The sequence below is a fragment of the Alternaria viburni genome (genome assembly GCF_023758015.1).
Source record: "Alternaria viburni strain BMP 2772 chromosome Unknown scaffold_10, whole genome shotgun sequence".
Taxonomy (NCBI): Eukaryota; Fungi; Ascomycota; class Dothideomycetes; order Pleosporales; family Pleosporaceae; genus Alternaria; species Alternaria viburni.
This window is the reverse complement of record NW_026055779.1, coordinates 983,478-1,010,810: the sequence shown is the minus strand read 5'-3', so window position 1 is coordinate 1,010,810 and position 27,333 is coordinate 983,478. Positions and strand designations below refer to the sequence as shown.

At 54.7% G+C, this 27,333-nt stretch overlaps 7 protein-coding genes across 7 annotated transcripts; 3 read left to right on the top strand and 4 right to left on the bottom strand.

Moving 5' to 3' along the window:
• Positions 1-399: 399 nt before the first annotated feature.
• J4E79_005611 (uncharacterized protein) lies at positions 400-1,267 on the bottom strand (the record flags this gene model as incomplete). Its single annotated transcript, XM_049354489.1, has 2 exons — positions 400-688; positions 717-1,267. The coding sequence occupies 2 exons, from the start codon at positions 1,265-1,267 to the stop codon at positions 400-402; spliced, it is 840 nt and encodes a 279-aa protein (XP_049211354.1).
• A 988-nt stretch (positions 1,268-2,255) lies between these two features.
• NUO51 (NADH-ubiquinone oxidoreductase 51 kDa subunit, mitochondrial precursor) lies at positions 2,256-3,875 on the top strand (the record flags this gene model as incomplete). Its single annotated transcript, XM_049354488.1, has 3 exons — positions 2,256-2,546; positions 2,598-2,669; positions 2,718-3,875. The coding sequence occupies 3 exons, from the start codon at positions 2,256-2,258 to the stop codon at positions 3,873-3,875; spliced, it is 1,521 nt and encodes a 506-aa protein (XP_049211353.1).
• A 215-nt stretch (positions 3,876-4,090) lies between these two features.
• J4E79_005609 (uncharacterized protein) lies at positions 4,091-4,819 on the bottom strand (the record flags this gene model as incomplete). Its single annotated transcript, XM_049354487.1, has 1 exon — positions 4,091-4,819. The coding sequence occupies one exon, from the start codon at positions 4,817-4,819 to the stop codon at positions 4,091-4,093; it is 729 nt and encodes a 242-aa protein (XP_049211352.1).
• Positions 4,820-6,174: 1,355 nt separating this feature from the next.
• Positions 6,175-12,796, top strand: J4E79_005608 (uncharacterized protein; the record flags this gene model as incomplete). The annotated part of the gene is made up of 6 exons (XM_049354486.1): positions 6,175-6,274; positions 6,393-6,512; positions 6,701-10,395; positions 10,559-10,786; positions 10,838-12,631; positions 12,683-12,796. 6 exons carry the CDS (start codon positions 6,175-6,177, stop codon positions 12,794-12,796), a joined length of 6,051 nt encoding a protein of 2,016 aa, XP_049211351.1.
• A 2,200-nt stretch (positions 12,797-14,996) lies between these two features.
• On the bottom strand, positions 14,997-19,985 carry J4E79_005607 (uncharacterized protein; the record flags this gene model as incomplete). The annotated part of the gene is made up of 2 exons (XM_049354485.1): positions 14,997-16,819; positions 16,868-19,985. The coding sequence occupies 2 exons, from the start codon at positions 19,983-19,985 to the stop codon at positions 14,997-14,999; spliced, it is 4,941 nt and encodes a 1,646-aa protein (XP_049211350.1).
• Positions 19,986-22,348: 2,363 nt separating this feature from the next.
• ATG13 (autophagy protein 13) lies at positions 22,349-25,204 on the top strand (the record flags this gene model as incomplete). Its single annotated transcript, XM_049354484.1, has 3 exons — positions 22,349-22,582; positions 22,635-22,730; positions 22,781-25,204. The coding sequence occupies 3 exons, from the start codon at positions 22,349-22,351 to the stop codon at positions 25,202-25,204; spliced, it is 2,754 nt and encodes a 917-aa protein (XP_049211349.1).
• Positions 25,205-25,719: 515 nt separating this feature from the next.
• On the bottom strand, positions 25,720-27,262 carry J4E79_005605 (uncharacterized protein; the record flags this gene model as incomplete). Its single annotated transcript, XM_049354483.1, has 4 exons — positions 25,720-26,727; positions 26,775-26,836; positions 26,885-27,069; positions 27,123-27,262. 4 exons carry the CDS (start codon positions 27,260-27,262, stop codon positions 25,720-25,722), a joined length of 1,395 nt encoding a protein of 464 aa, XP_049211348.1.
• Positions 27,263-27,333: the final 71 nt, after the last annotated feature.

Sequence of the window (27,333 nt, the reverse complement as noted above, 5' to 3'; positions counted from 1 at the left end):
GCGCCAAAAGGTCTCAGCCGAATCAGTGGGTCTCATTCGCCGACATCATTAATGACACATCGGCCGGGATTCCGGGATATCTTCTTCGCGAGGCCCTGCATGCAGTCCGGTTTCGTGTTGTGCTGTTTGGTGCAAGTCGGGTGGAGTGGAAGCCGCGAAGACGGCACCAGCCTGCAGCAATACTTAGCGCGAACGCGTGACGTTATCGAAGTTGCAAACAATGGTGTTGTGAAGTTGACTATAATTGGATTGCCGTTAATCAACTACCTCCTCCCTGCTAACTTTCAGCCAAAAGTGCCCAGTCGTCCTCCAAGACATCAATGAACGTCCGCCCATCTTGTCAACGCCCAGAACAGCAAACAAACAAAACCTTTTAGGACCGCTTTTGCGCCACCCACCTTATTCAGAGCTGTCTAGCTTGTCTGTGATCGCCAGCAGCTCATTCTGAATGTCCGCCCCTTGCTTGACTTTGACCTTCTTCGCCTCTGGTCCAGCGCTAATCCCAGCGGCCTCAGCGTTCCGATTAGTAGTGAAACCTGCATATACTGCAGCCATGTCACCGGGAATAGGTCTAGGTCGCTTCCGCATGGCTGCTGCTGGGATGTCGAAGTACGGTGAGCCCTGGACAGCCCTGTCGGTGATGCTCAGTGGCTTGATGTTACCGTCTATAGGACCAAGGACGTAGGGACTAGGCTTGAGCATAGCCGGCATGGTACCGCTGAGCGAAATTTGTGCTAGCCTCGATTCTCTTTGCTTGCGCATCCTCTGCTGCTCTCTTCACGCGCGAGTTAGGGGTATATTCTGGCGAGGCGGGGCGACCACAGAACTCATATTCGGCTGTCTTGTTGCGAAGAAGTGGACCCCTGGCGAATACCGTGGTAGAGTTTTCGAGATATGCTGGCCGGCCACGATTCGGCCTGCTGGCTTTGATGTTGCCCAGATTGTCAAAATCGTAGGGCCAGAATGTGCTGAGCTCCTTCGCGGTGTATTTTTGAGAGTTGTATACTGCGTAGCAGGCTTTGTCGTCGAGGTATACATACCTTGGGGGCTCCCTTCTGCCATAGATAATGGGACGTGGTACCTTCCCCATGTACATCTTCCAGGTTGGATGACCGCGGACTGTAGTCTTCGACCGCATAACGAAGGCCTTGTTGGAGTCGCCATTGCCATCGCCATGGTGCCAAAGGATTCGCATTCGTTTGCCGTCGGAGACCATTGTATTCTCCCGACCGGGGGTTGCTGCTGCAATGTATCCAGATTTGACCATGATGTATCCGTCTGAGTGGTATTTTACCTTACCTTCCAGAAAATTTGACGTATGCAGGCGGATACAGGGGTTTGCGGGAGCTGGGGATTGTAGGGCTGCTTATTTGATGCCTGGAATCATGAATGGAAAAGAAAGGGGAACTTACCACTGAAATGAATGAATGATGATGAAGGGAAGCTCGGTTAGAACTATATGGGGGAGGGAAGAGGAGTCGTGCAATGAGAGAGGAGTATTATATAGAACTTCAAGAGCTCTGCTACCAGCGAAGGCGGAAGCCAGTAACCACGTGGCAAGTGAGACGTACCTTGGAATCCACCATGATCCACTACCACGAGGTTTAGACAAGAGGAATGATGTGTGTTGATAAGATGCCGCGCTATATAATCAGGGTCTCCAGCAAGACAGCTCGTAGCTATCGGACATTCCACACAACAAACTAAATGTTCGATGACCTGCGATCAACGAGACTACCATTAGCTTGTCCTAAAGGCGTGTGCCGTCCTTCGTGGAGATGTCCCGCGACGTTTTAGATATGTACTTGTAATTGATGTCGAATACTTGACGAAATTGCGAGAATACGAATCCATTAATGCTCGACATGAATAGGATAAGAGGACGACACTGTACAGTGACAAGAGCTTTACTTGAAGAGCGTTGATCTATAGCAACATGGCTCAAATTCGCGGAAATCCATGGATTGTAGGAGCTCAGAGTCGTGTTGCGAGTGATTCTGGACGAAAGGAGTGTAATTGCATCCTTGCGGCATCTCGTCGATGGTCCGTGACGATGATGATGATGGTGCCGTCGAGTCGGACCTTCCTGGCGGATTGATGTCAACGATGTTGGCTCGGGCCAATCAAAGACGCCAAGAAAACGGTAGGTCATCCAGATCGAACTTCACGACCGCCACCACTCGCATCGCCAGACCCAACGCTCGCTGGACCCCCGAGCATCAATTGCGCGAGACAACACACATACAGCAGTCACGATGCTCGCACGACACGCACCTGCCTCATCGGCGCTCAGCGCGGCCGCCCACCGAACGCTGCCCGCGGCTTCGGCAGCTACTCGCCTTTCGGCCGCCCCCCAGAACCGCACACAGAAGAGGACGCTCGCGACGGTCCAGGATGCGCCACCAAAGAGGACATATGGCGGCTTGAAGGACCAGGACAGGATCTTCCAGAACTTGTACGGACACCACGGCGCGGATCTGAAGAGCGCGCAGAAGTACGGTGATTGGCACAAGACGAAGGAGATCCTGCTCAAGGGTCACGAATGGGTGTGTAGAGGCAGATGTACAGGGCAAACGAATCAAGGCTGACGGGTATAGATCATCTCTGAGATCAAGGCTTCTGGTCTCCGTGGCCGAGGTGGTGCTGGGTTCCCCTCTGGTCTAAAATGGGTAGGCAACGTCAAGATCTGTTACCGCGACCTCTGCTAATGGTTGCAGTCATTCATGAACTTCAAGGACTGGGACAAGGACAGCAAGCCCCGCTACCTGGTCGTCAATGCCGATGAGGGTGAGCCCGGAACCTGCAAGGACCGCGAGATCATGCGCAAGGACCCCCACAAGCTCATCGAGGGCTGCCTCGTCGCTGGCCGTGCCATGAACGCTACCGCCGCCTACATCTACATCCGAGGAGAATTCTACCACGAAGCCACCGTACTCCAGCGCGCCATCCAGGAGGCATACCAAGCCGGTCTTATCGGCAAGAACGCCTGCGGTTCCGGATACGATTTTGATGTCTACATCCACCGAGGAATGGGCGCCTACGTCTGTGGTGAGGAGACCTCCCTCATCGAGTCGCTAGAGGGCAAGCCGGGAAAGCCTCGCTTGAAGCCTCCGTTCCCCGCTGCTGTCGGTCTTTTCGGATGCCCTTCCACTGTCGCCAACGTCGAGACAATCGCTGTCGCACCCACAATCTGCCGACGAGGAGGCAGCTGGTTTGCCGGCTTCGGTCGTGAGCGCAACCAGGGTACCAAGCTGTTCGCCATCTCCGGTCACGTCAACCACCCTTGCACAGTAGAGGAGGAGATGTCCATCCCTCTCCGCGAGCTCATCGACAAGCACTGCGGTGGTGTCCGTGGCGGTTGGGACAACCTGAAGGCTATCATTCCTGGTGGTTCCTCGACCCCCGTCCTACCCAAGCACATCTGCGACGACCAACTGATGGACTTTGACGCACTCAAGGACTCGCAGTCTGGTTTCGGTACCGCCGCTGTCATCGTCATGGACCAGTCCACAGATATCGTCCGCGCCATCACCCGTCTTGCCAAGTTCTACCACCACGAGTCCTGCGGTCAGTGCACACCATGCCGTGAGGGATCAAAGTGGACTCATCAGATCATGGACCGCTTCTCCAAGGGCCAGGGCCGTGAGCGTGAGATCGACATGCTCCAGGAGTTGACCAAGCAGGTCGAGGGTCACACCATCTGCGCGTTGGGCGAGGCGTTCGCATGGCCGCTGCAGGGTCTCATCAGGCATTTCAGGCCAGAGCTTGAGGCCAGGATGCAGGACTACGGATTGAAGAACGGTGGTCAGGCGCTGGCAGGTGGATGGGCACACGATTCCGCCAAGAAGGGTCTTCTTGTTTCGCCCGGCCAGTAGAGGCAGAGCCGGGAGATTTGTACTATGCATTTTCCGTGTGTTTGAATTTTGATTTCGGCGTGCAATTACTTTGAAGAGCTGAGCTGTAAATAGTTTCTCGGCGCAAATAAAGCAAGATTGAAATTGACTCGCATGACATCCTTTCTCGCAGCCATGACAGCAACGCCGGAAACGCCTTGCAAACTAAAGTAACAGTATTTCCCTCGCCCTCGCTCTCATGTCCCCATGCAAATCTGGATAAATTCCTCCCTCGAAATTGCGTTATCGTTGTCCATGTCAAACTCCTCGATCATAGCCACCAACTCATCATGCGATAGCGCCTCACCCAACTCCCTCGCAACACGCGTAAGATCTTGCAGGGTAATCGTCCCCTTCCCGCCCTCGTCAAATAGCTCAAAAGCCCTAAGAATCTCGTCTCTCGGATCACGACTCAAAATCCTCTGCGCCATGAGCGTCTGGAACGCCTGAAAGCTCAGCAACTGTCGTCCAGGCGCCGCATACTGCTGCTGCTGTTGTTGTCTCGAACTCTGCTTCCCACCCTGCTGACCCCCCTGCGTCCCATACTGTTGCAAAATGCCCAGAATCTCCTGCTTGGGCAAATCAAACCCGAGTGCTTTCATCGCCACTTTGAGCTCGTGGTAGTCGATGTAGCCGTCCTTGTCGAGGTCGAAGAGGTTGAAGGCTTCGCCGATTTCTTCTCGTTGTTCTTCTGTGAGCTCGGCGAGGGAGGCTGCGCCAGAGGCTTCCATGCGTTGGGCGGTTTCGCGCGCGGCGCGCTCGCGTTCTAGGCGCTCGGATTCGAGGCGTTGGGCGTTTTTGGGGTTGGGTGGGAAGGCCGGTGTGCTGCTGAAGGTGGGTTGCGGTTGGGTGGGTTGTTGGGGTGGTGCGGTGCGGTTTAGACCGTAGCGTGGGCCGGGGCCGAGGGGGTTGGAGGATGTCGCCATGGGGAGGTTTGTGGTGGTTGTGGTTGAGGATGGATGTTGTGGGATTGGTGGGGTGCGCGAGGTGGTGGTAGACTTGCGCGCGCGGTCTGGTAGGCGAGATATAGGCCTAAGGAAAATTGCGAGGGTTCACGAAGGCTGCGAATGTATCCCGTTGAGCTGCGACAATTCTTCTCGCTATTTGGAGATTCTCGATGCGGACGAAGATGCGCAGTTGTTTGGGACGCGAGGCGCGTCGGGCGTGAGGGCCTAGCTGCAGCTCTAGCGCGATTTGGCCTGCAGTGGGGAATTGAGTTGTGTAGGGCTGACAGAGGCCCCAGCATACTATCACGATGTATATTCTGGTACAACATTAGATTTAGTGCCTGTTCATTCATTCTCCGTCCCTAAAGCAATCCGAGTGTCTTCCTCCGTTTGATCTGTTCCCATCACGGAGGACCCCCCGATTACTGCCACGAATCTCCATGCAGCTGATCGAACCACCGAGGCAGTTAGAGCGCAAGCAATATGCATTGCATGTAAGCTACCCACATTCGACTGCCTATCGGACCTTCAATCTTCACATGATCTGAAAGACGCCTGCCTTATCGACCAACCCTGCACTTGGAATGACGCAGTAAAGCGGCTGAGAGGAGGGCGTGAAGTAAGGGAGCGTAACGTCTCACCAGGCGCAAAAACAAGTCCTTTGTCTGGCACATCTTCGTCCTAGCCAGAATCACAGTCATCCATCTCTGGCTAGACCGGTCTCTTCCCTGCAATGTGAGTCCGGTTGCGCGAGGATTTGTTGCCAAGGCTGTCTTCAGTCACCAGGCAGCCGTAGGTAGCGACAGGTATCCATCAGGCATCTTTTCGCACAAGTCGCGCCCAGAAAGCGTGTCGTATTATTCGCCAATCGCCGTCTCGCTTTGTCATGCGTGCAGCGGCTGCAACCGTATCGAAGAGTCTTTTGCTGGCAATCATGTTTAGGAGAGGCACACGTGACGCCCGGTGACGGGTTAGCGCAATTTTGACGTGCCTTCCTCCTAAGTGCAACCTCACCTTTGCTTGTCCCTCCAAACTCTCGCGCCCGTCGCTCTTTCCCTTCCATGACGGCCATTTCACTACTTAATCAGTGCCGCGCCTGATCTTCTTACTAATTCCACTCTTTACTCTTTTGCTCCTCGCAGCAAACCCCCACCGCGCCTTGTTCTCGTCCGCCCATTCCTTGGCGCGTTTTCCGCGAAGCTCTCATCAACACCTGCCTCTCTAAGAGCTGCAGCGCCTCGAATCTATCAACCGCCCAACAACCTCACGACGCTACAGCGCATTGCTAGCCAACTAGCCACCAGCACACGCGCAACCCGTCGGACACGCTCAAAATGTCCTTCGGCGGTGGTTTCGGGGGCTTTGGCTCCAACAACAACAACCAGTCCACTGGCTTCGGTGGATTTGGCTCAGCCAACAACAACACATCGACCGGTATGTACAAACTCTTGCTTGAATTCTTGGATCCCTTTACGCGCGACCGCTTCGATGCGCCTTGCGACATCGCCACGGCCTCCTCGACGAACCGTGTCTAACTTGCCCTCCGCCTCAGGCTTCGGCTCAAACGCGAACACCGGGACGAGCATATTCGGCGGCGGCGCAAACAACACGGGCAGTTCAATGTTCGGTGGCGGCAACAACGCCAGCTCGAGCTCGCCTTTCGGCGGCTCAGGTACGTGGACCGGTTGCGCTTCACTATCGCGTCGCTATTTGGATCACTCCGCGTTTTGCGAGGTCGCTATTTGAAGTGCTACAGGGTCGCCAACAACGCTACGTGTTCCGGTGCTCCATCGCGATAGCCTCGACCTTCACGCGGATCCATTTTTCACTACCCGGACCAAAGACTAACTTTCCCTACAGGAGGCTTCGGCGCTAACACGGCACCCAAAACCACTTTCGGTTCGCAACCCTTCGGCAGTTCGACAACAGGTGGCGGTCTCTTTGGCGGTGGAGGTGCTTCAGGTGGCAGCGCGTTCGGCGGCGGCTTCGGAGCGTCGAACAACACCACCTCAGCTTTCGGCGCCAGCAACACAAACACTGGAGGTGGTCTTTTTGGCCAGGCCAAGCCGGCGACGGGCTTCGGCGCTTCAACAACAACTGGTGGAGGTCTGTTCGGAGGCGGCAACACCAGCAGCGGCTTCGGATCTACCAACGCAAACACCACAACGGGCGGTTTTGGTTCCAGCACTACTGGCGGTTTTGGAGCAGGCAATGCCCCACCTCCAAACAACGGTACCGCCAGTACTCCGTTCCAGGCATTCCAGGAGAAGGATGGCACAGGCAACGCGCAGTCGCAGTACCAGACCATCACCTTCCAGCAACCGTACACGAACTACTCCCTCGAGGAGCTGCGAGTAGCCGACTACAACCAGGGCAGGCGCTATGGCAACCAAAATGGCCAAGCCGGAGCGTTCGGACAGAGCACTGGTTTCGGCGGATTTGGTAGCAACAACAACACCACCGCTTCTACCGGCGGTTTCGGTGCAGCGGCCAACACTGGCGGCAGCTTGTTCGGCGGCGGCAACACCAACACCGGTACCACATCAGCATTCGGTCAGAGCACCGGTTCTGCGTTCGGAGCAAACAACAACACTTCAAGCGGTGGTCTTTTCGGTCAGAACAAGCCTGCCACTGGTGGACTATTCGGCTCAAACAACAACACCACAACTGGAACCACTGGTGGCCTCTTCGGAGGTGGCGCTCCTGCGACAAACAACACTACAGGTGGGTTTGGTTCTGGAGGCGGCGGTTTCGGTGCATCCACAAACACTGGTGGTGGTCTGTTTGGTCAGAACAAGCCTGCGACTGGCGGCGGTCTCTTCGGAGGCGGTGCCGCGACCAACACCACCTCAACACCTTTCGGAGGTGGTGCCACGAACACTGGTGGCGCGTTTGGTCAATCGAACACCACCGGCGGTGGTCTCTTTGGCCAATCCAACAACCAGGCTTCGTCTACCCCCGCGTTCGGAGCCAACAACACCGCCACAAACACCGGCGGAGGGCTCTTCGGCAACAGCACGGGTGGAGGCTTTGGACAGAACAACCAGGCTCCTGCTCAGAACAACACCTCTGGAGGTCTCTTCGGCGGTGGCGGTGGTGGCTTCGGTCAAAACAACAACAATCAGCAAAAGCCCGGTGGCCTCTTCGGCGGTGCAAGCACTGGTAACACGGGCGGCGGCGGCCTCTTTGGTCAAGCCAACCAGAGTCAGCCAGCTTCTGGCGGCCTGTTCGGCGGTGCTGCTGCTAACAACAACACCAACAACACTGGAGGTGGTTTGTTCGGGCAGAAGCCTGCTACTGGCGGCAGTTCTCTATTCGGCGGCAACAATGCTAACACTGGATCATCTGGTGGAGGCTTGTTCGGCGGTCTTGGGAATAATAACAACACTCAGCAGAACACAGGAGGTGGTCTCTTTGGTGGTGGTCAGAACAACAATCAACAAAAGCCTGGCGGCTTATTTGGCGGCTCTACATCGAACCAGAACACTGGAGGCGGTCTCTTTGGCGGCGGAATGGGACAGCAGAACAACCAACAACAGGGTCTTGGTGGCTCACTCTTCTCGAACCAGAATCAGCAACAGGAGCAGCCGAGCCTCAGCAACAGCTTGTTCGGGGCTTCGGGGAGCTCTCTTTTGAACACGTCGATGAACACCAACCCTTACGGCAACGACGCCCTCTTTGCTGGCCTTGCTACCCCAACACAGAGCCCTGGCCCAATCGCCACGCCCTTGTCGAGCAGTCAGAAGAACAAGAAGAACGCCATACTCCCTCAGCACAAGCTCAACCCGGCTGCTTCGACACGTCTCCTTACACCGCAAAACAAGAGGGGCGGTTATGGATTCTCATACTCCACGTACGGCACTCCAGTTGGTGGTGCGAGTCAGAACGGCGGCCAACTTGGAGGCAGCCTGTTTGCGAGCGGCAGTTTGTCTCGATCCCTGGGTAAGAGCCTTTCCACGAGCAACCTCCGGAACAGCTTCACACCCGAGACGAACAGCATACTGGCACCAGGTGCCTTCTCCAACACGGGACGCAACTTCGGTAACGGCAGTCTCAAGCGACTCAACATCAACCGTTCAATTGCCAACCGGGCTCCGCTGTTTGACGAGCCTTCACAGAAGCGCGTCAGCTTTGCTGGTGGGGAGAGCCCGAACGGTGGTGCTAACGGAGAGACTGCGTTGGTCGTCAGGCAAGATGAAGAAGATGCTTCTCCCCGGTCCAACAAGGACACCAACGGCGAACCGACTCGCCCAGCAATGCAGCAAGTCAATGGAACGGAACTCGCCCGCGTTTCAGAGGAGCACGTACTTACCCCCAAGTCCTCTGCATCCATCAACGTTCAACCGGGCCAGGACCCCAAGCCAGGCGAGTACTGGTCAAGCCCCTCGCTGGATCAGCTGAGGAGGATGAGCAAGCAGGACCTCAAGAGCGTACCCGACTTCATTGTCGGTCGTCACAACATTGGTCAAATCAAGTTCAACCACGGCAAGCCTGTCGATCTGTCCGAAGTCGATCTTGACAGACTGTTCGGTGACATTGTACAGCTCAATGCTCGCAACGCTACCGTGTACGGAGAGAGCTGTACATGCCTGCCAAAGCCACCGCTAGGCAGCGCCCTGAACCAGCCTTCCGAGATTGTTCTTGGTAACTCCTGGCCTCGTAACAGGGCTGGCAAGAAGGATGTCAAGCATCTTGAGCGTCTCAAGCGAGTGGCTGGCACTACTTTCATCAAGTACAACCAGTCCACTGGTGAATGGACCTTCTCTGTTCCTCACTTCTCGTCTTACGGTCTGGACTACGACGACTACAGCGAAGACGAAGGCGAAGACGAAGATGCGTCAAGCGACCTCAGCGACGTTCCTGATACCCCCGCTGAGCAGCAGCACCGCTCGAGCCAGATGACCAGCACGCCCCAAGACGACTCCTTCATGAGCCCACAGTCGCAGTCTAGCCCTGATGACACCTTTGACTTCAAGAAGGGAATGCGCAGTAGCCGTACTAGCGTGCCTGGTGGCTTCGGCGATGAGACGGCGTATGTGGATGACGAAGATATGGAGGACACCCATGGCGAGTCTTTTTTAGGGCAGCGCTCCGTGGGTTCGCTTGATGGGCAGCACGATGCTGACTACTCTGAAGAGAGCGAATTGGAATTGGCACGCGACCAGAGCATGGCGGACTCTGTGTCAGGACCAGTTCGAACCACGGAGCAAGACACCGCTAAGGAAGACCCATTCAAGAGCACTTTGAAGCCAAAGTCGATCTTGAAGCCCAGCCAGCTCATGAAGCCCGGAGCAGGCACACCTACAAAGGCGCAACCGGTATTCGATGACGATTGGGCAAACCAACTCCAGCGCACCATCAGCCCAAAGAAGCAGGATCGATTTGCTCTCCGCGAAAGCCAGGGCAACGTACTACGAGAACACGAAGCGCAGCCTACGAAACTATCGCAGTCTTTTGGTGCGCGACAGATGACTACTGCCATGGATTTAATGGATTCTCTCTTCGGTGAGACCGAGAAGCAACAGCTTCCCAAGCGTGGTGGACATGGTATTGAGGTTTGCACTCCCCTTCCTATTGGCGTTTGTATTCATGGGGCGTAATCTGTGGCGGGTTTCCTACGTGGTTCTCCTTCATAGATTGACGCTAGGACCTTACGTCCGCCCGTGTATGTAGTCACAAATTGATATGGGGCAAGATTGCTGAAACTCTTGTCTCTAGTTACCCTATTCCAAGCGACCCAAAACCGCCTCCGATCTCGACGAACTTGCCGATGCCGACAAAGAGTTCCACGGTTGCAGCAAACCCCACTTCAGCGAAACCAACGTCCTGATCTACGGCAACAAGGGTCCCTCGCACCTCGAAGGTGGTGTCTTCGCAACCGCTCAAGACCCACTCGTCGATGCTACAAAGGATATGCGCTTCGTCAAGATGCCTACCTTCACTGATGTAAGTTTTGGTCTATGACTATGGCTATGATGTTGTTACTGATCATTGTAGTGTGCATCGGAAACTCTGTCGCTTCAGAAACAGTACACGAAGATCTCCAGAACCCAAGGCGTACCTTCAGCAAGACTCGTGACTGATCCCGCCCCAGTCGAGTTCTCCAGCATGGCAAAGGCCGTCGCGCTCGACACGCCAGCTGGTGTTCATGAACAACAGGCTTGGCAGCTACTCTCGCTTCTGTTCGACGATGCCGACACGATTCCAGCCGATGTGCCAGAGGAGAACGTCAACACCTACCGGAAGGAGAAGTTGTCTGATTTCTGGAAGCTCCTCGTCTGGGAAGATGCGCAGAAGCATGCCCAGCAAGCTGCCTCGCCTGAAGAGCGCGCGATCGCCCACCTCAGTTGCAACAACGTTGCCGAAGCTTGCCATACATTGCTGGACGGGCTCGACCTCCGGTTAGCCACGATGGTCGCGCAGATTGGTGGTGATGAAACGATGCGCCAGAGCATGGTAGCTCAGATCGAAGAGTGGCGGCGTCTGGATATGCTTTCCGAGATGGAGGACGCCCACCGTGCCCTCTACGAACTCCTAGCCGGCAACTGCAGCAAGTCCGAGGGCAAAGCGGGATCAGGCAAAGAAAACCGTGCTTCTACCTTTAACGTCTCGAGCCGGTTTGCCCTTGACTGGCGACGGGCCTTTGGTCTTCGTCTGTGGTACGGTACGATGATTGACGAACCTATCGAGATGGCTGTCGCGCAGTTTGCGGACGCCGTTAGAGACGGTAACGAAGACGTCAAACCAGTTCCCTGGTTCATTCAAGACAATGCCGACATGGGCTGGAAAGATCCGGATGCTGAGCACCGAGAGGATCTGCTCTGGGGCATCCTCAAGCTCTATGCGGCAGAGAAGATGAGTCTTTCTGCAAATGTCGAGGACGTTCTCGCTCCCGAAAACGTGTCCGGCAACCCCTTCAACGCCCGTCTTTCGTTCCAGCTCTTCCAGCTCTTCAAGTCTAGGCAAGAGGATGATGCTGAGGCTGATGAGCGCAAGGTCGCTATGCCTACCGCTCGCGGTCAAGACGAAGAAGATGACGATTTCCGCCGGTCACTGCAGTCATGGTCCGCACCTGGCGCTGCAGAAGATGTGCAGGCAGCGAATCCACTTGTCGAGTTGGGTGATAAGATCACTCTCACATACGCGGCTTCGCTACATACACCAGAGCACTGGACCACTGCGATCTGGGTATACACACATCTGTCTTCTCCAGCGACGCGGGAGCACTACATCCGCTCGCTCGTCAACCAGTTCTCAAGCTCCTATACCTTGGAGGAAGGCGATGCCACTTATAAATACCTCACAATCGATCTCCAGGTATCTGCAACATGGCTTCACGCTGCCGCAGCACTACAGGCGAAGTCAGGCGGCGATGCCTTACGCGAGGCGACCCATCTCATCAAGGCCGACGAGCTTGAAGAGGCACATGAAGTGCTCTGTCGAAAGGTCGGTCCTGAAGCTATCGTCTCTCGCGACTACGATGCCCTTCGTGAGCTCATGGGCGGCTTTGTGTCCACGTCGCCACCTGATCGCCCTAAGGAAGCCCTACAAGGCTGGGCCCAAGGTGGTCAGATCTACTTCGACTACATTGAGCTGATCGACCTGACCGGCCAACGCTCAAACTACCGCGTCGACGAGGAGCTAGACAACCGTGTCAAAGAGCTGCTTACCAAGCTACAACGCGCTCTGGAAATTGCCGGACGCGACAGGCTGGGTACATGCGGTCTGGAGGAGCGTGTCGCTCTCATGGAGATTGCTGGTACCGTTGCCAACCTCATTTCAAAGACTCAGGTATGTCAACTCCTTCGTTTTCATGGGGCGTCTGAACTAACAATCATACAGCAATCCAACCGCAACGCTATCCTAAAGCTTCCTCTCACCGAGGACCTATGGCTCAAGCACTCGATCGACCTCAGCACGAGCTACTACCGCAACGTCATGGTTACTACTCGGTAGGACCGATATATACGAAAACTCCGATCAGGAAACTTGCGTGATCTGCTCGAGCATGAACAGTTGACTGGGATTATCAACCCAAAGCTCATGGCGTATTGAAGTTTGGGTTATAACTGAATCGACTTTTCGCGAATGGAGCATGCATGTTGGGGTATTGATTAGACTGGGGAGGAAAAGCGTCTTCACTTCGATCATGTGTATAATAGGTTTTTGAGTGTGGAAAATGAGTTTAATGCATTGGTTATGTTATTTTATGATGTGTTTGTTTTGGTGCTGATACTGAGCTTTGTAGTACCTGTCAAAGTGCGCTGGTCGAACACATGGATTTGGAGCTTGAGCTTTTGTTGTAGAAACGCGGGCCTCAAATTCCGAGACATGAAAATTGCCTCCGGACTTTTCGAAATAAGAGTATTGAAGTGAAAATTGGTAGTGACGGACGAAACAGAGAGGCGGTAGAATATAACGGCTTGTATCTTTCTACGCTTGGTGATCGTGAATCTGTCTGAGCTGGTGATACTAATGCATGTGGTAAGCACATATGTAGGCCGTCCTAGCTAGCTCGTGCAAGTATAAAACCCCACCCACGACCCCGAGCTTCCTTCCTTACTTCCCATCATTCCCGCCTCACATCTCAAAACCGTGAATGGTTTTTTCCATGTTGCGCGCTCTTCCGACTTCCCAAAACGTGCACTCGAGTACTCCATGTGAAGTAAGGCTCGAGCTCGTCATCATATCCAAAAGCGCAAGAAGTACGGTTCATGGGAACGGAACTGCGCCCCCGAAACCAAAATATCATCCTGGGTATGTCGATGAGAGACGTACACTCTTGAGCCGCAACGTATATCGCAGCCCGAACACATCATTACACATCTTCTGGAGACAACGCAGAACATCGATTCTTGTGATCTTTTGGGAATGGAACGAGCGTGATGGAATCTGTGCTTCTGGTGTGTTTCAAAAACCAAAGACGACAACTTCATGTAAACTTGGCTTGTACCGCGATCACAGGATGCTGTCTTAGTCAAAGCGATGTTAGATGTATAAAAGCGGTCCCTCACACGGTCCGTCTTTCTGCTTCCTAATTTCCCCATACACTGTCCTCTTTTCCAGAAACATGAAGGCTTCGCTGGATGGAGAGACCTCTGCTTCTCGCGCACATCAAAAGCCGTGTGCTTCAATGTTATGGCTCTGTGGAGTTCCTCCTTCCGGAGTCCTTTCTTCGACTTCCAAAAGGCACATACGTCTCTGTGATGGTCTGAGCAAGTCTTATCGAAATGTTCTACGTATCTGTCTCTTGCATTCTTTCCTCTATTACAAAAAACAACAACGAAACTACAGTACAACTCATGCATGAGGCCCGTCTGTCTTTCTTTCCTCAAATTATACTTCCAAAATAGCGCAAGGTAGCGGGTAATGGCTTTTGGCTCGACGAAAACACCTCAATCACATTTGATGGTCTGCGGTCGGGTTAATCTAGAAAAGGGGTCATTGTCATTGTATGAGAAAGCCTGTCTGATCTCTTTCTTCAATTTAAAGAAGTAGCATAACGAGAATACATGTCTGGGCTGCTCTGAGAACTAGTCTGGTCGTCTACATAAGCATCTTCGATGTCGTTGCTTCCTTCACTCCTTTGCCACATTCACGAGATTCTTCCTCCAAAATGGGTCACGCACTCAACGATGGTGCCTGCCTTCCTGTGCTTTCAAAACCATTGCCAAAGCCGCTCGTGAGAAAGACTTCTGCCTCATCTCCACATTTTCCAAAACCAGCAGATCCAAGATCGATGCTCTGTTCACCCGCCTGCTTGCCGTCTAAAAAGAGCCAACTTCCCGTCCATCTCCTCACTATCTACATCATAGCACATAACCAGAAAGAGATTAAACAGACTGACATGAGAAAAAGAAACACCTTATAAGACGAATAAACCCCCGAACAGGTCTGTAGACTACATCAAGACAAGAGCCTGCAAAGTAGGTGACCTAACGTCAACGTAGACTCCAGAGTGTTCAGTTTTTGTTTCCTAGGTTGGGATGGAGGGGCCACCTGAGGCCACGAACAGCGCAAGCAGGGTTTGGGACTTTGATCGCAAATAGCCATGGGTCAGGCTCTACCGAAATGCTAAAACGGCTGTGAATAGTGTGATGTAAATATACAGATTTATCAAGATGCTAGATGCTATATACAATGACAATCCCCGGACTCACGTCCGTGGAACAGAAGCCTGTGCCTGCGTTGCAGATGGAGCGGTGCCATCTCTCGGTGGCCCTTGAGCCCGCCCACCCCTTGCGCCACCTCGACCGCCGCGACCGATTTTACCACGGCCGCCTCTAGCCGCATTATCGCGACCAGGTGCGCGACCACCAGCATCCTGTTTCGGACCTGCCTTTGGTGGCGCATTATCCTTCGCAGCTGGCCCAGCGCTACCATCACCCTTTCCTTTCCCTCGATCAGCATCCTCGACACCGTCCTTCTTGTCCTTATCCTGACTCTTCGCCTTGCCACCTCGACCACCGCGACCTTTGCCCCGACCGCGGCCAGCACCCTTTGAAAGCTTATCGACCAGCTTCTTTGTTTGTTCTTCTTCTTCAATAACACGTCTGCTCTCTTGGTCCCACCATTGTTGAAATTCTTGTTCTTGTTGGATCTCTTGTAGACTGCGCTTGGCTGCCGCGTCGCGGATCGACGTCTTTTCTGCTTCTTGCAGGGAGAGGATTTCCATCATGCTGAGGTGTTGGCTGGGTGAGGTTGAGGAGTGTTGTGGGAGGGGGATGTGGCGGACTGATCGGGGGGTTGGAATGGGGTCGGTTGAGACGGACATGCCTCGTTCGGAAGCAGCAGGGCGGGGTTGGGAGGGCGAAGCAGCTCCATTTGCATCTTGGCTCTGCGAGGCGGTTCGCTTGTCCTTTTGCTTTGATCCAGCGCCCTTCTTTGCAACGGTCTGTCGCATGGTAAGCTGAGGGGTGCTTGATGCGCGAGAAGGCTGAGGCGATGGCTTCGAAGGCGGCGACGGCGCCACCACTGGGACCACGACAGGACTGTTACTCGGTTTCCGATGTGCAGCTGCTGTCCAAGGAGAGACAGCTGGTGGGACAGGCTCTGGCTTTGCGACAGGTGTGCCGAGTTGCTGTGCTTGCAAAAGACGTTTACGCTCTTTCTGACTCAACTTAGCACTGGCAGCCTTCGCGACTCGCTCGCTCTCGCCTCGTGAAAGACCGAGCGACAGGTTCGATGGTGTAGCCGAAGAGTCTTGAGCCATGATGTCTTTGAGATCTAGCTTAGGACCTGCGAGCGGTGTGGTACCCCACGGCTGGCCGGGTACTCTTGTCTCCTTGACAGCTGGCGGAGGAAGAGGACTGACAGACTTCAGTGGTATGTCTCCTTCCTTATCAAACGTATGTGGTGATGGTCGTGGAATCGTGCCCCAGGGTGTCTCAGGAGATCCGACTGGCGTTTCCACCGCCTTCTCCTCCCCAATCTGCTCTGTGAACCGCGGAGGCTTGATCTTCTTTGGCACATCGTCATCGTCTTCCCCATCTGACATCTCAAACATGAGGTCCTGAGTGGAAGCTTGACCCTTCAGTGCTGGCGAAAGCACTGGACTCTTAGCTTCTTTCGACACCCTCCTTCGATTGCGCTGACGTAGTGGAGAAGCTGCCACTTCTTCCAGGCTCTGAGCTCTGAAGGAGGACGAGAGATTGTCACCATCCGCGTACTTGTTCGACAATACTATCGCGTCGACCTTGGCGCGCTTGCCTCGCTCTATCCTTTCGGCAAGCTCGGGATAACGGTCAAAGAGCAGAGCCTCAGCTCGTCCACTTCTTGCAAAGGGTAGGTAAGCGAGCTGGTTTTCATGGGCAACCTGGTTGAGCTCCAACAGCAAGTCCTCGTCCAATTCGTCGAGTGAGCCATTCTGCATGACTGCTTCCAAACTCAAGCACACGTACTCAAGGGCTGCGTCCTTGAACTCGGCAACTGAGCTAGGTGCAACTGCTGACAAGAGAGAACAGACGTTTCGAGCATTGACTGGCATACAATTAGCGAGTGTATAGAAAGACCAACGTGAATACATACCATAGCGACCTATCAGTCTTTGACAAATCTGTGACAGACGGTCCAACATCAGTTCATTGGCTACAGACATGACGTCCATAACATGATCGAGCAGCTCGTCGAGCGCTAACAAGTCATTCAGATCCTCACTCGTGACGTCCTCAAAAATCTCCTCGCCAGCGTCGGTGTAGAGGTGGCGAACGATGAGCTCAAAGAGACGCGTCTCAACATGCGTCAAATCGATGTGGATCAGTGCAGACTCTTCCGTCCGCCTTCCCGCGAGCCACTGACCACCAGCACGTCCTCTGAACAAGCCCTCGAAGAAAGGACAACGCTGGCAAATCACATCCGAATGCAGGAGCATCTCGCCATCAGCAAGGTCAACGATGACGTCACCGCTCTCGAAGAAGGACTGCTCCTTGATGGCGAGCTCCATATCCATATGCAACGATCTCCGTGGTTTGACCATTTGACGGACAGCAGGCTCGAGCTGTCGCATTTCGAGACGAGAAGCGACCTTCATCAGTTCTGTCCGTACCGAGCGATACCTGTGCGCCAAGGAAGGATAGTGCCGAGTAACGTTCCAGAAGTCTACCACGGAGTCGGTGTAAGCGTAGAGGACCAAATTGAAGATGGTGAGGAAATCGAGACCCTGGAAGAGTAACAGGACTCTGCCGCCCTGTGCGCGGACAGTGAGTAAATCAGGCACCACGTATTCGGCGCCCCTGACACGAAAGTCGAGCAGAGCATCCCGCAGTATACGGCTGCGCCCAGTCAAGATGAACTCGTGAACAGGTATCCGGACATCGGACAAGGTCGATCCGACTTCCATATTGTATGTCCGATCTTGTGTCGTCGACGAGCCTCGCAAAATGTCAGTCATCTCCGCTTCCAGGTCCTTTGATTTCAAGACACGCTTGCGGAGACCTTGCGCTTCTGAAGCTCGAGTCCAGAATCTTGGTGTCGGCTCTTCATCGTCTGACGTCTCCTCATAGTTTGTCAATTCGTGGAAAGAGAGCAAAGGTGCAAGGTCGTCCCAAAGCCCGGCCTCATCCACACCTATCTGGTTTCTGGTGACGTCGCAATCCTTGCGAATCGCGGCGTACGCACCAAATGCGGAGGCACGGACAGCAATAACCCGGGTCAAGCCCGAGACACGCTGGAACTTGTAGTCTTTTGGCTTGGATTCTACAGCGGCAGTGATGCTTGCGTTCTTGATCGTCGCGCGTTTCGTACGTCTCCAGACGCTACCGACTTCAGTAGTCAGAATGATGGAACCGTCCTGATCGACATCGACATCTCTTGCTGCCATATGGCTCTTCTTCGACGACCAGATGCGGAACGGTGCAGAAAGTGCTCCTCTGATCTGTTTCGGGTTGGTGGTCGATGTGCCGGCGTCCTGGGCACCCTCTGAACGTCGACTGACTGCAACTGTGAAGACCTCACCAGAAGTAGATAGCGCACAAATGGTGTCACCACCTGATGTGATCTTGCTGATCCTGTTTGGTGCAGTATCATACTTGGTAGTCAACCAGCTCTCCTTGAGGAAGTTACTAGTGAACCCGTCCAAGGGAAAGCTGAGTTTCGCATATCCGTAATTGGCAAATACCCAGACTTCGCGACTCTCCAACAAACACACTGTAGCCCCGTCGATAGCCGAAACTGAGTGAATTGGGCTGGAGAACAGTGCTGCCGCAATTTTCCTGGGAACGACCTGCATCTCAAGCGACCGTGCATCCGAATCGACAATACCGAGTTGGCCCTCATTCTTGCCAAAGGTGTACAGCGAGGTCGCAGTATGAACGACTGAGTGTATTCGGGATGCCGAGATGCCGGTAACAACATCTCGCTTCAACGGTCCAAAGATCTGACGGGGAATAGTCGATATCGGGTCATCGTCTTTTACGGCGGGCTTCGGCAGCGCGTACCCTAATTGTCCGTACGCGTTGTTACCCCAGGAGTAAATCTCGCCTTCTTCGGTAATGGCCAAAGTGTGGTTCTGCCCCAACGCGACAGCAGCCACCTTCTTCTGACCTAGTCCGCCGCTTTCAATGCAGGTAAATTGATATCTCGTCGTTTCATTACCCGTGCCTAAGCGACCACCTGGACCGTGGCCACACATGTACAGATTGGAAACTGGGTCAGTGGTCAAGACGGCGGTGTGCAGTTTCGACATTCGTACGTCTTGGATGACTATTGGAGTATTCCGGATATGAGTTGGAAGATCTACAGTACTGCGCGCTTGGAGGAGCCCAGAATCCTGCATTGGCGCGCCTGTCGCAGCCCAATACTGATTTTGGCGCTCACGATGCTCCCTATAGAAACGCTGAAGGAGGTGATCTGGTCTGCGCAGAGTGATCCGTTCCGGATACTGACGGTCATCTTCATCACCAAAACCAAGCGTGACGTTCTTGTTGCTGCCAAAGGTGTACACTTCATCTCCCTCGAGAAGTACGGGCGGTGCGATCAACTTCTTGCGCATCTCGTCATCCACGTCGCCACTGTCGCCGTGAGCCATCTCATCGTCTGAGTCTGAGTCGAAAGCAGGCGCTTCTTCGGGTCGCAGAGTCCGGTCTTTGATAGTCATGGAGAACAGATCCAAAGGACCGTAGCCTTCCTTGTCTTTGATCTTGACCAGACCCCGCGCGTGCTGATTGAACCCGCTAGACCCTTGACCGAGGATGTCCTGCGCATCGCGGTTCAAAATGAGACGCGCAATGGCGATGTTGCCAAAGTAAAAGGCCCTATGGAGCGCAGTCCAGCCGTTCTCTGCATCTTGTATGTATACATCGGTCCAGGGATGTTCTAACAGTGCTTGCGCGAAGTCTACGGCGCTTTCGGCGGTGGACGAGGCTGAATGGTGCAGGATAGTCATTCCTGCAGCATCGCGACTGTTGATGTCGAATCGACTAAGGTTCGCAGCCGCGCCCATGCCCATCTTGCGGCCCTTGGCACTCGTTATTGGTGATGCATTGTAGCTACCCGGACTCCCGTTCACTGCAGTGGCAAACCCTCCGCCCTGCCAGCCAGTGAAGCTTTTCTGTGTTGCGGATCGGTGCGTATGCGTGGGGGTTGCGAGGACATGTCGAAAGTTGTCGACATCATCTTCGAGGTAGTATTTCCAGAGATAGCCGCTCATGTGCCGGTATGAGGAAGGAGTGATCCGAAGCTTTTACGAGTAGCACCTGGCCTCAACCTCAGGGGGTCAAAGCGTGTTTAAAGGCGCTGGCTGTAAAGCTGAGGACGACTCCGGGTAGGGGGACCGAACGCGACGGGTCGGCGGGGTGTGTGGCAGATGTAGTCGTTGGTGGAGGTAAGACGTGTACGTGTTTCGGTATGCGGGTGGGAATGCGCGGGGGACGAGGAAGGAGCAAGGTGGCAAGTCGTCCGAAAGCGATTGCTGGTGGTTAGATTGAGCCTGCAAGAGGTGCGAAGTGGCAAAAGTCGACGATGGATTGCGACAAGCTTGCTGGGCAATGTGTGCGTTTGTGTTGGTTGTGGAAGGCGCAAGTGGCGGGGCGCGAAATGGGAGTGGGTTGAGGTGCTAGGTATCTATGACGAAACTACCGAGGCGATAGATTGTAAGGGAGTCGCTGAGTCGCGAGAGTGAGATGAGTCAGAATGAGACTGCTGTACTTCCTCAAGATTCTGGCAGGCGCGATGGAGGGGTCAGTTATAGGCGGCAGTCGCGAATACCTATTCGGAGGTGCACTGCGGGCGCGTTGTGGGATGGCCATCTCGAAGCCATGGGGTTCCAGCCAATGGCGTGCGCCCTCCTCTCCACAAGCTGTGCTCGGAGGTCGACATTGCTTGCAACGTAAGCTCCTCGAGTGACTACAGTGGTTTGTGACTATGGCATCCAAGTCATGAGATGTCCGACCTCGGCTATGACATTGTCGATGAGGCAGCAGAGCTGTGGAGGGGTTCAGTGTTACGCGCGATGAAGGCGCGAGCACGACTATGCTATATACCATGCACGGTTACTCCACACTGACTGGCGGTCAACCTGCCCTATATGACAGACTTCAAATTGGCGCTTGTAGTCACTGGAAGGGCCTCTTAGGCTTTGGGTGCACTTGGAGGGCAAGACTTGATTGTAAAAGAAACGTGAACCGCTGCAGGGCGGGAGCTAGCCTCTGGAAGCTACTCGGACCTAGCGATGAGTTCACGACCAGGGAGCTACGAAGAAGGTCCGAAGACACGGCGTCAATCACATCATCGAGCATGAGGTGATAGCACGTCTTGATAGCCACGCGTTCATGGGTGCCTTCGAAGGACACGCCAAGGCCAGGCCGTGGATATCAAAAGCAAGTGATGATGCTTTGCAGTGCATATGCAGCTGAACAGCCACAGGAGGTGCTCTTGCATGCATCGACACGTCTGTTCGACATGGGTCGTAGGCAGCGAAGAGACGAGTCTGCGCAGATGGACCTTCTGCGCAGACATTGACATGCAAGCTAAACCTTGTGTGCGATAGATGGAGTGCCTGTTCCTGGCTCGCCGGCCATGACATGATGAAATCGGCACAGCGCGTCTCACCGGCAACGCGGTAGCACAGACGATAAAGCAGATCTTGTATGACCGGTCAGAGGCCAGAGGCTGTGAAAAGGCAAGGGAGGCGTCGAACGGTGGTGCATAGCCGGGCTCGCTAACCAATGAGGCAGTCTGTGCCAGGATAGCCGTCCACGTCGACTGGAGGGCGAGGGTGAATGCGCATGCGCAGGCCACGATGGTGGTGGTGGACGATGGCGTGGCCGCGGTCTCGATGTCGGAGGAGTGGTCCCAGCTCCCTGAGCCCGCCGAAGCTTCCACAACGAGTCACGCCAGTCACGGCTTGGACACTGCACACCTCCATCTTCCCCGGATTTGGCCCAAGTCAGATAGATTCCCTCATTGAGCACCTGCTGCTAGCTCCCTGCAGCTCCCGATAGCTTTATCTTGCCCGCCCGACTACTGCGCGGCTGCTGCGTCGTTTATCTCGTGCGCGAGCTTAGCTATCTTCCGCCCTCGTCATTCCACCACGGCCGCGTGACTGACTCCCGGCGCATGCGTCCCAACCCTCTCTGACTCTTCATACGCCATCTGCCATCCGCCTGCCCTGCCTGATTGCCTGCCTCTGTCCAGGACTCCGCCGTAGCAGTTGTCGTCCCAACAGCTGCAGCCACCCTCACTGCGCCCTTCTACCTCCCAGCCGGGTGCTCAGCTTAACTCCGCTCATTGCCCCAGGCACGCATTCAACACAGCGCCAGCACCCTGCATATCATGGCTGCTGCCTGAGCCCTACCCGCCTGTTGAACCATCCCCCGCGTGCCCAAGTCTTCTGAGAGACATATCTGACGGCTCCTACGCGAACCTGACCCTGGCTGCACTCGTGATGGCTACGCGCATTCACCCTCGCCTGTTTCCGCCGCAACCATAACCGTCCTACTTCACTCGCCCGAGTCCCTCGCTGCCAGTCACGACACGCTCTCTTCCCGCCCGTACCTGCAGGAGGCCGCCGCCATGCACCCATACTCGCGCCCCTCGCCGCGGACAGCCTCGCCTGCCAGCAACCTCCAGACCAACCCCACACGAACCAACAACCAGCGGCATAACAGCCAGGACATGACGGCATACTCGACTACGCCGCCCTACAGCGACCGCGGTGCTGAAGAGTCGGAAGGCGAGATGATGTCGAGGGGAGAGCCCGCCTCCGAGTCGAGGGGGCAATACCACAAGGTCAACCAAGTCATCCAGGTACTTATCTTCTCCTCCCATCTGTGGCTGGACGCATACTCACTCCCACCAGAACTTCTTCACCAAATCAGCCCTCGCCATCGTATCTTCTCGCGTAACACTGCCCCCAGCATACAACAAGGATGGCAAGATGAAGCACAACAAATGGGTATGTGTTGACTATCCCGCAACTCCACATTCCTCGCTGACATGCCATAGTTCAATGTCGTCCTCCCCGATAGCGATGTGCTCCAGCGCCAACTCGCCGAATGGAAACTCATGGATGCCGTGAACGGCCAGCATCCCTCACTATGCATCGACATCTACCTGGACATACAAGGCCTCGGCCACAACCAGTCGCTTGTCATACACGACGATGATGGAAAGAAGTGGGACGTCACTGCGGCTCTTAGCTCTGCAGATGCGACCTCCCGATCGTCAGGCCGCACCGGCAAATCCACGCAGGTTGTGCTCGAGCGTTGGAGGGTACACGTCGGAGACAAGAACTTGGTGCAGCCTTCAGAGCTGAGCGAACCGCTTCCCAACGTGTACAAGAAGGCCGTCGTCACTTTCCGGTCGCTGTTCGCTTACCTGCGCTTCATGCCTGCGTTCAGATACAACAAGGTGCTCGCCAAGCAACCCGCAAACTCACCCTCACTGAAGCTCAACTACCGCGTTTCGAATGGGGATTTTAAGAGCCCCAACTTCGACACCCTGAATCTGCCGCTCTACCCAACCGACCCAAATGAAAGGATTACAGACATAAACGACATCGAGCCCACCAACTCGCCTGTAGGCCCTCTGAGTGTGACAGTCGAGTACCGCACCAACTGCGAGTTCAGCGTAGAAGACTCAGAGTCTCTTCTGAGTTCGCAGTTCCAGGGCCTGGACGACACTTATTTCGAGCAAAAGACACGCCAACTACCTGGATCACTTCCTGTAAACAAGATGAATGCGCAAGAGAGCCCTGATGTTGGACAAGCATACGGCAGCCTTTCAACGTTCCACCAAGTTGGTCCGCCAACAGGAACAAGCCCCATCTCAGCTCTGCGCGCAGCACGGGATATGCCGTCATCATCACCCATGGAGTCACCACCACAGAGGCTGCCACCCAACCATCGCACCGCCCAAGGCTCCAAGTCATCCTTACGCTCTGTGGATACGCCGTCATACCAGCGGCGAACCTCAGTCTCTTTCCAGCCCTTCAAGGCTGGCTCACTCTCATCCTCGCCAGCCCTCGGTGTGCCTCCATCTCCAACCAGCTCTGTAGGAAGACCCGGCAGCTCCCTTGGTCGAACCGCTACCCCCAACCCACTCACTCAACCGCGTAACCGAACGTCACTGACTGCCCTCCCTCAAACGGCGCTTCGGACCCCTTCATTACCCAACGACAATGTCATCACTTCTTCCGCATCAAGTTCGCCAAAGCCTGCGCCCATCAGTCGCTACAGCAGTAGCTTCGGTCATAGGAGGAGCAAGTTTTCCACAGGTGGCGGCAGCAAAACAGAGGATGACAACCTCAGTAGTGGGAAGGGAAGCCTCTCCTCGTCAGCGCAACGCGGGTCTGACACCATGAATGAGGGCACAGGCGGCAGTTCAGGCGAAGTGAAGACGGACGATGAGAATATTTCCGACTTCCTCAAGCTTCTTGAATCGAAGAAGGATTTGAAGAGCTTCACACGGAGCGACAAATCCGCAAAGGCAGCCACCATGCACAAGACTACTGCTCAGTTGTCCAAGTATCAGCGGATGCGCGAGTCACATACAGGCCTTGCTGAATCGGTTTCGTCTTCTACCATGCTTCATCGCACACCGTCATCTTCCAGCCGACATCTATCTAGCGTGCCTGCAATGATTGCCGGCACATCAGTATCGACAGCGTCTTCACCTGGCAAGCCAATCTCACCCCATACTCCGCACACACCAGCGATCCCGTCTCGTCTCAGCGCAAATAGTATCGCTGACTACGACCAACCTACACGCAGTCGAAGCCGCCCTGGTCGAAGGTCGCGCGAGCACGACGTTGTCAACGTCGAAGAGCAAAGCGAGAGCGAGGATCAAAACCTGAACGCCATTGCCATTCCAACTTCACCACGGCCGTGGCACTACACCCGCCGATCAAGTTCCGTCTCGCAGCAAAATCGAACACTACCTGACGACGAGCCCGACGTGTTCGGCGTCCGATCGGCCAGTCTACCATCGGAGGAGGTTGATCGCGCTAACGATCTGCATCGTCTGACCAGCGCAGGTCTTACGTCTAGTGGACTATTCGCGCAAACGGAGCTACTAGCTAGTGGCAATCGCGATAGCCAGACTGCTGATAACGATTCTCGCGACGACTTGCCCCGGCCGTCGTCCACTTCCAACATGGCCAAACGCGGCACCCAGGCTGGTGCGCGTGGTCGAGGCGGATTCTTCTCGCATAGCTCTTCCACCAGCCTCAGCACTGGCGGTACGAGCTCGACTGAACGTCAAAGTCGCTACAACTTTAACAGCCGCGCTGCTACGAATGTCGACGACGACGAACCTCTGCTCTTCCAGATGAGCGAGATTGGTGCCGGGGGCTCCCGACGCAGTCTTGAGGAAGCACGAGGCGGCACCAGTACAGGCAGCGGCGGAAAGCGTGGATCGTACTTTCGCTGAGCATTTTACTTTCAAAACAAACACGTCAAGCTTTTGCACTTCTCGATCTCTATTACAATCCTTTCCAATGGCGTTTCCGGGGCATGGAGTCTGGGATATCCTTCTATCATCCCTTTAGCGTTTTACATACGTTGTTGCGCATTTCCAACTTTTCGTTCTTTTCTCACTTATCAGATTGAGTACCCATGGCGGAATGGATGGACCCGGCGTTAAACAAATGGGTGTTTGTTTCTTTTTTTGTAAACGGCCGGGAAGGACATCTAACTCTCATGTAAGGAGTGGATCTTTATCTATGATTGTCATCAGTGTTTTGATGCTCGGCGGGCGCGGAGTTTCTGGGATGGGATGGAATAGGCATGGATGGTATGGGTATGGATACGGTTTATCAGGGTAGCGCAGACGTCTTGATTGGATCGTCTGCAGTTTGAATGAATATGTTATCACTCCGCTCATTTTGTACTCGACTTTAAATTCCCCGGCGACGCAGTAGTGATGTATGTAAGCAGAGGTACTCTCTACTTCACCTTCTTCCCCTCCAACAAATCATCCAGCCCCTTCAGTCCTCCCTCAAACCCATCAAGATCATACTCCTTGGGATACCTCACAAGCACGTCTTTCAACTCCTGCACATGCTCCCTCTGCTCAGCCGTCAAGTCCTCCCAAACCCCCTCAAACGCATTCCGGATACTAGGTTTCTTCTCCTTCTCCGCCTGTTCAAATGCACTCAACACCTCTTTCCTCGTCGCACTCCTCAACTCCTTCTCTTGGGCATCATCCCAGAGTTCGCGTCCTTCAAGCCACTTTCTAAGCCGGGTAATGGGGTTATCGCGGCGCTTCCAGTCCTCGACCTCGACGCGTTGGCGGTACGCGAAGGAGTCGTCGGATGTACTGTGGTGGCCTACGCGGTATGCCATCATTTCTATCAAGACGGGGCGCCCGCCGTCGTGGAGAGCCAGGCGCCGCGCTTCGGCTGTGGCGCGCCGGACGGCGAAGATGTCGTTGCCGTCTACGCGGAGGGTGGCGATGCCGTAGCCTGCACCACGGGAGGCGATGCCGTCGCCTCGGTATTGGTCTGATGTTGGGGTGGAGATGGCGTATCCGTTGTTGCGGCAGATGAATATGCAGGGGACTTGTCTGGTCGCAGCGATGTTGAGGGCAGCGTGGAAGTCGCCTTCGCTGGCGGCACCCTCGCCGAAATAACATACCGCGACACGTGGCTCTGTCTCGGGGTTCTGCACATTCTGCATTTTGAGGGCGTAGGCTGCGCCTGCTGCGTGGGGGATTTGCGTTGCGAGTGTTGAACTGATGGTGTGGATGTTGAGTTCTTTGCTGCCGTAGTGGACGGGCATGTTGCGGCCTAGACCGTTGTCTTTTGCGTTGGCGAAGAGCTGGTTCATGAAGGAGGAGAGGGTGAAGCCACGTTGGAGGTAGACGCCCGATTCGCGGTATTGGCAGAAGATTACGTCGGCGGGGGAGAGGGCGCTCGCGGAGCCGATGGCTATGCCTTCTTCGCCGGCGGAGACCTGGTTCTGTTAGTATGAAGTTGAGAGGTTTTTGGTGATTGACGTACCATGTAGAAGGATAGTCTTCCTTGCCGTTGCGCTTCAAACATCAATAGATCCATTATGCTCACTGTAGCCTGTCAATGGGATGTCCACACTCGGTAACAGTCTCACTGACACTTGACCATGTTCTTGTATAACGAAAGAGCTTCCTCATCTGAGGTCTCCACGCCAATCTCCTTGTCTATGATTTCTCCATACTGGTTCATGACACGGTACGTGGATATCGCGGGCGCCTGAGCTGGTTGCATAAACTCCATGGTATTCGTGAACTCGCTGTTCAGCGCACCAGGAAACAACACTCTGAACATTATGTCAGTCTCCCATCCCAACGCAATCCATACACAAAAACTCACCTCTCAGCCGTAGGCGTCGAAGCAACACCCCGACATGACTGCAACGCCGTACCGACAACCTTCCTCGACCCATGAAGCCCTCCTTGCAGGCCCGAAAGCCTCTGTAACCGTAATATCCGCGAAGTATACCGGAACGACATGGCTGACACTCTACATCTTCAAACCCAAAGCGCGGGCGGGGGACAGCGGTATATCAATAAATTCTGGGGAA